Genomic DNA, 7600 nt, shown 5'->3' on the forward strand with positions numbered 1-7600 from the left:
ACCCAACCTGACATATAGACACAGACATACAGGCACACACAGATACAAACATCCATTCCCACCCTCATGCTCTCATATGCACTTACTCCACATTCAACCAAGGTGGAGACAGACATAAAGAGACGAAGTACACACAATCACACTCCCCAAGCGTACTCTACAAACCGGGTCTAGGTACCCTTGCCCCTGGAGGGGGGAACTGCACCCAGACCCAGGTGGACACACACACTCTCTGATGAATGTATCAGGGGCAACTTGGGGTTCAGTATCATGCCCAGCATCCTTCAGCCTCTGGTAATACAATTCTGTGTATGAAGTGGGGATCACATTTCGATTCATAGATGACCCTCTCTACCACTGGAACCACAGATGCTCCGAAACTAAGATATATATGAGGTGGCCCTGAGAGGTCAAATACACTTCACCTTACAAAAGAACCACTAGCAATTAAAAAAATGCTTCAAAAGCACACAAAACACAATAGAAATGATATACAGCTCAACAGAATGAGGAGAAAGATTTCACAAAAGAGGATGGAAGTGTTTTTACGGAGACAATAACGTGATGGAACAGCTGCACAAGTCACAACATAACAGCTGCATAGCTAATAGCAAACATGTATCTACAGTGTTATATGAATCATGTGATTCATATAATTACCTAGTATCTTTCTCTTCCTCACAAAAGCGATGAATGCTCCTTGTTTTAAGTGTGTCTTCCTGTGCAATCCTCTCACAGCTGTTCTGTCACGTTAATGTCTCCCAAAATACACTTCCGTTGTGTTTTGGGAGATGTTATTTTTTCTCCTTCCACTGTGTTTTATTCACATTGCTGTTTTTTCACCCCTTAGCTGTAAAAAACTGATATTGTTGTCACCTCACCAGGCGGGCGGCGTGGGCAAGCTCGTGAATGCGGTACTCGAGAAGGAGGTCACCTAGGATTTTAAAATTCATACCATAGGTGTTTTACTGGTGTTTTCTTAAGTTACAGTGCAATCAACTGTTCAGGGCCTACATAGAATGATACAATTTTAAACAACCACTCTCATGGCAACATCGATTCATACCAACTTCCTCAATTCTTCCTGATGCAAAATTATGCCCTATTCTTTGCAATTTTGACATTCTCAAAGTCATCCAGTGGGACAGACTTGGTCCTTTGGTGGCTGGGTGTTTCCTGCAGACTGTATCTTTATAATCCCCACTTTAGATCATGCTTACCTTCCATGCGCACTGTAGAGTCCTTCCTGACAATTAGAAATATGCATTATTTTCATTATTCACCAACATCAAAAGGTAACAGCTGAATGTACGCTGATGTTCACACATGCCAAATCATCGAGGGAAACTACTACTGTGTTTATGCATTCACACAAGCGCACATGTGCATATGCACACATACAATACCAAACTACAGATGGATTCCCTCTCAACATCCAGCCTTGAGGCACTTTTCCTCTGGCTTAAGTTACAAAATTGCAAGAGAAACAAATGGATGTCTCTAAAGTATTGTGTTAGTGGGGGGGTCTTCTTTGTTTTAGCACATTTGATTACATCTATTTTAATTAACGCCAGCTATCTTAGCCAACACGCAATGGGCTCAGATTTTCAAAAGGATTGTCATTTCCACTGGGCAGATTTTGCCTTTAATGCTGTAAGAAATGAGGAGCCTTGCATCTTGTGTCAGATGATCACATAGAAGATCTTCTCAGTGATATTTATACAAATTGTAATTCTGTGTTCTTGCTCAATTTAAAAGAATTCAGGGGAAAGATGGGAATTAGCAGCAGAGCTTTATCCATGTCTTAAATGATCCAATCCAAAGTCCACAGGGGTGACATCAACAATACTTTATCAATGATGCGGTTTTCATGCCGTCATATTTGTTCTGTACTCGTTATCTTTCTTCATAATAAGTCACAAGACTCCCAGAAAGGTGGGGAAGGAAAAGTAAATATGTTAAAGCGAGGAACATTTGGCAGTCTCTGGATATAATGACTCCATGTCTCCTTTAATTGAATGTTGAGTCTGTTCTCAGTTGGTCATCCATGTCTCTGCTGTTTGTGTTTTCGATAGGGAACATCTTTGTGGTGAGCCTGGCAGTGGCAGACCTTGTGGTGGCCATCTACCCATACCCTCTGGTCCTCACCTCCATCTTCCACAATGGCTGGAACCTGGGTTACGTCCACTGCCAAATCAGCGGCTTCCTCATGGGTGTCAGCGTCATCGGCTCCATCTTCAACATCACCGGCATCGCCATCAACCGATACTGTTATATCTGCCACAGCCTCAAATACGATAAACTGTACAGCGACAAAAACTCTGTCTGCTATGTGTTGTTAATCTGGGCGCTGACTGTTGTTGCCATCGTGCCCAACCTGTTTGTGGGCTCGCTTCAGTACGACCCGCGGGTTTATTCCTGCACATTTGTTCAGTCGGCCAGCTCCGCGTACACCATCGCCGTGGTCTTCTTCCACTTCATTTTACCCATCATGATTGTCACCTACTGCTACCTGCGCATTTGGATATTGGTCATACAGGTAAGGAGACGGGTCAAGCCAGACAATCGACCCAAGTTGACGCCACATGACGTTAGGAACTTTGTTACCATGTTTGTGGTGTTTGTGCTCTTTGCTGTGTGCTGGGCACCGCTAAACTTCATCGGACTGGCTGTAGCGATCAAACCGGAGGTTGTGATTCCCCTCATCCCTGAGTGGTTGTTCGTGGCCAGCTACTTCATGGCCTACTTTAACAGCTGCCTTAATGCCATTGTGTATGGCGTGCTGAACCAGAACTTCCGGCGCGAGTACAAGCGTATTGTAGTGTCAGTGTGCACGGCTCGCATCTTCTTCCAGGACAGCTCGAATGACGCAGGGGAGCGGCTCAAGAGTAAACCGTCACCGCTCATGACCAACAACAACCAGGTCAAAGTGGACTCTGTCTGAAACAGAACTCAGAGACATAAAACCAATATACTGAGAGTATGAGGAAGAAAAGGAAAAAAAGCTGAGTAGGAAAAATACCAAATATAAACCACAAACAGCTTCTGTCGGGACTCATACGGTGCTATCTGATCTCTGAACAATCACAGCAAGAACAGGGGTGCGTAACATCTTTGTCTCTGATCAAGCACTTTTGTTTGACTCTGCAGTCCCTGTAGTACAAAACAATATATGATGTCTGTTTTGTTTTCATGTTTACAATGATGATATAAATGTATCATTAAATATCTAAGTATTTATTTTGTATGAAATGCCATGTAAATACACAATATATCAGGTTCCGGTTTCAAAAGAATAAAAAGAACATTTTATGAGGCCACTAAAATAAGATTTCTACAAATCTCGGTTGAAAAGATACTCGCAAGTTTGTAAATGGAGTTAACCAATTTTAATAACCTCATTCGTGACACTGTAACACTAACTGAGTGCAAGCAGTGTGGCTTGCTGCTGTGTTAGTGTAACCTACAGTACCGTCCATTACATTAGGTGGAATATATTCTTTAGTAAAGACAATATCTCTCGCTCTCTCTCTGTCTCTACCACATTATGTGCTCATTATACTGTATGCATGGATATTGGAAATTATTCATATGCAAAATAAAATCTGATACTGACGGCGTTTTTGCATTAGCCCTGTGTTCAGTGTACTTACCGATGCTCGTTTTACTACAATTCTGGCTTATTGGGGGTGTTTTCTCCTTTCCTTTGGCCATCATGTGTTACAGTTATAAATGGCTTTAAACAGTAACTTTGTTTGCTGCAGTCTTAGCCTCTAACCCTCTCAAATGACCAGTTTGTTTCAGGACACTGCATTGGCCTGTAAATGATGTAGTTTGGTTTGTCCTCTATTCATATTTTTTTTTGCCAGTGTGACAGCTCTGCTACAAATCTGCCTGGGTAACTGGGATTTCACACACGGTGGAACACAGTCATCATTACCTGTAAAAGCATCCAATGGATATGATATGGCAAGGTTATGTAGCAAGTGCTTAGTTTTTTCTGCATTGTCTGAATGATATGAGTGGCGGTTAAACGTATAAGCTCATAAGGTTCTGTCTGCAAACAAATTTTTAGGTGAACCAATGAAAATTGTGCCCTTCACTGTGCCCTTCACAGTGGGAAGAATTCTGCAATGCGTAAGAGGCCGGGACAGTTTAGGCTACTATGCATCAGCACTTGCATGCGTGTTGCATAGTGTGCGTGGGCTACCCGGTTAGTGGAGCACAAAGAAATAATGCACCGCAGAGGAGAGTGGCCCAACCATGCATTTGAAATCCACTTGGCTTACATAACAGCAGCTGACCATCATCCTCAAAGCAAGAGCTAAAAGAGCCAGCACCCACAGGACTCCCTGCCCCCTTCTCAATCCGTTTAATCCCAAGAGCTGTGTGCGGTAGGAAGGAATGAATGGGTTGGGGATGAGCAAATGTAAAAATCCCAGGGATTTACACTGCCCCCAAACAGAGTCATACAGTAATCTGAGGCCAGTGATTTTTATAGCAAGGGATGCAACAAAATGGAAAAGGAAAATCAGGTGTTTCATGTCACTGATTTAGGCTTGTCTTTATTTACTGATTCAGTGTCCAAAAAAAGACCATAAAATGTGGTGTTTACTATGGTGAGGCCATGAAAAACTCAAACAGAGCACTCAAAGTTTTGCAGTCTGTCCAAACTTTAGATGGAAAAGAAAGTAAATCACTGCAAATTGATGTTGTCTGGGGAAAAAAATATGAATACATTGAACATGTCTTAAAAAAAAAAAGACAGGAACAAAATAGAATAAGTCAAACTGGACAGAAAACAGTTCATCCAAAAATACACCAACAAAAACACAGCATATGTTCTTAATGTCTGTCTCTGCACATTTGGATTCAAGCCTACCTTGAAAAACCTTTGAAAGTCAAACCAGTTTTGCAAAAATGTTTACTATTGTAAGTGTGATTAAAACAAAATAGTAGTTAAGCCTTATACAGGGAGTGCAGAATTATTAGGCAAGTTGTATTTTTGAGGAATAATGTTATTATTGAACAACAACCATGTTCTCAATGAACCCAAAAAACTCATTAATATCAAAGCTGAATGTTTTTGGAAGTAGTTTTTAGTTTGTTTTTAGTTTTAGCTATTTTAGGGGGATATCTGTGTGTGCAGGTGACTATTACTGTGCATAATTATTAGGCAACTTAACAAAAAACAAATATATACCCATTTCAATTATTTATTTTTACCAGTGAAACCAATATAACAGCTCCACATTCACAAATATACATTTCTGACATTCAAAAACAAAACAAGAACAAATCAGCGACCAATATAGCCACCTTTCTTTGCAAGGACACTCAAAAGCCTGCCATCCATGGATTCTGTCAGTGTTTTGATCTGTTCACCATCAACATTGCGTGCAGCAGCAACCACAGCCTCCCAGACACTGTTCAGAGAGGTGTACTGTTTTCCCTCCTTGTAAATCTCACATTTGATGATGGACCACAGGTTCTCAATGGGGTTCAGATCAGGTGAACAAGGTGGCCATGTCATTAGTTTTTCTTCTTTTATACCCTTTCTTGCCAGCCACGCTGTGGAGTACTTGGGTGCGTGTGATGGAGCATTGTCCTGCATGAAAATCATGTTTTTCTTGACGGATGCAGACTTCTTCCTGTACCACTGCTTGAAGGTGTCTTCCAGAAACTGGCAGTAGGACTGGGAGTTGAGCTTGACTCCATCCTCAACCCGAAAAGGCCCCACAAGCTCATCTTTGATGATACCAGCCCAAACCAGTACTCCACCTCCACCTTGCTGGCGTCTGAGTCGGACTGGAGCTCTCTGCCCTTTACCAATCCAGCCACGGGCCCATCCATCTGGCCCATCAAGACTCACTCTCATTTCATCAGTCCATAAAACCTTAGAAAAACCAGTCTTGAGATATTTCTTGGCCCAGTCTTGACGTTTCAGCTTGTGTGTCTTGTTCAGTGGTGGGCGTCTTTCAGCCTTTCTTACCTTGGCCATGTCTCTGAGTAATGCACACCTTGTGCTTTTGGGCACTCCAGTGATGTTGCAGCTCTGAAATATGGCCAAACTGGTGGCAAGTGGCATCTTGGCAGCTGCACGCTTGACTTTTCTCAGTTCATGGGCAGTTATTTTGCGCCTTGGTTTTTCCAATTCAATTCAATTCAATTTTATTTATATAGCGCCAAATCACAACATAAGTCGCCTCAAGGCGCTTCATTTCCACACGCTTCTTGCGACCCTGTTGACTATTTTGAATGAAACGCTTGATTGTTCGATGATCACGCTTCAAAGCTTTGCAAACATTTAAAACAGCCTAAAAATATGTAAGACGCTCAAACAAGTAGAATTCAACAACACAAAATGCAACGGGATATTTAATGCAAAAAAGCAAATAAACCTGCATTTATCAGGCTTCAAAATAATATAAGCAATGTGGTGTGACACTTGTTGGCACCAGTTCTTAGGTACAGTTGTTTAAGTGCTCATTAACATATTTACCTAATCAGCTATTCACATGGTAGCAACTCAGTGCATTTAGACATGTTGAGACAACCTGCTGAAGTTCAAAGCTAGCATAAAAATGGAGAAGAAAGTTGATTTAGGTATTCAGAAGAGTACTTCTGAACCCATAAGTTCATGCTGAACCTTAAAGTAAATGAACTACAGCAGCTGAAGAGCACAATATATGCCATTCCTGTCAGCTAAGAGCAGGAAACTGAGGGAAAAATGGACAACCAACTGAATCATTTAAACACCACATCTTGCATGAGTATTGTTGCGGACCATTTTCATCTTTTTAGGACCAAAGTTTACCCATCTTCTGATAGTGACTGCTTCAAGCAGAATAACAAACCATGTCAAAAAAGCTCAAATCTTCTTTAACTGGTTTCTTGAACATGATAATGAGTTCACTGTGCTCAAATGGCCTCTACAGTCACCAGATCTCAATCCAACAGAGCACCTTTAGGATGCGGTGGAACAAGAGGTTTGCATTGTAGATTTACAACTGACAAATTTGCAGCAACTGTGCCACAAAGAATATAGGCAGTTTTGAAGGAAAAAGAGGGGCCCAACCCAGTGTTGCCCAACCCAGTGCTACTGGTCAGTAAGTCTCAATCCCAATAATTAAACCCTCCATACAGACTGAAGGGTACAACCTAAAGCCTCTAAAACCCAGAGTCCTGTATTTTCCTTGTTATTGAAAGGTGTGGTTATTATGTTGAAGAGCTATCCAAATTCTGCAGAAATAAATCACTCCCCGTAAATTTAATCATATACAAGTGGCTTAAATTTCAAACAGCTGTGTATTCTAGTATTATTCACACCAAGAGCAGAAATCGACAACAATCACAGATTTGTTACATCACCAGCAGGAAGCTCTTGCAGCTGTGTGTGCCAAAGTGGCACTCCTCTAAAAATCTGTTACAGTCCAAAAAGCAAAATGACAGTTTACAAACATATAAGCAAAGACTTTTAGAAGAACGCGCTCTGGACAGACCTGCTCGGCCACAGAAACAGTTTGTTTCAGACCAAAGACTAGAAAAGAACTTCCCACTGTGAGGCATGGTGGTGGAAATGTTATGGTATGCTGTTGCT

General features: G+C 41.6%; 1 protein-coding gene across 1 annotated transcript in view; it reads left to right on the forward strand.

Moving 5' to 3' along the window:
- The window catches only part of mtnr1aa (melatonin receptor 1A a), a 38939-nt gene extending 35325 nt beyond the window's left edge, over positions 1-3614 (forward strand). Inside the window, exon 2 of the mRNA XM_005727028.1 lies at positions 2076-3614. Within this exon, the coding sequence (XP_005727085.1) occupies positions 2076-2944 (869 nt within the window). The 3' untranslated portion in view covers positions 2945-3614. The remainder of the gene's footprint in view (positions 1-2075) is intronic.
- Positions 3615-7600: the final 3986 nt, after the last annotated feature.

This window comes from Pundamilia nyererei, unplaced genomic scaffold, assembly GCF_000239375.1.
Source record: "Pundamilia nyererei isolate P.nyererei 1_Seehausen unplaced genomic scaffold, PunNye1.0 scaffold00022, whole genome shotgun sequence".
Classification (NCBI taxonomy): domain Eukaryota; kingdom Metazoa; phylum Chordata; class Actinopteri; order Cichliformes; family Cichlidae; genus Pundamilia; species Pundamilia nyererei.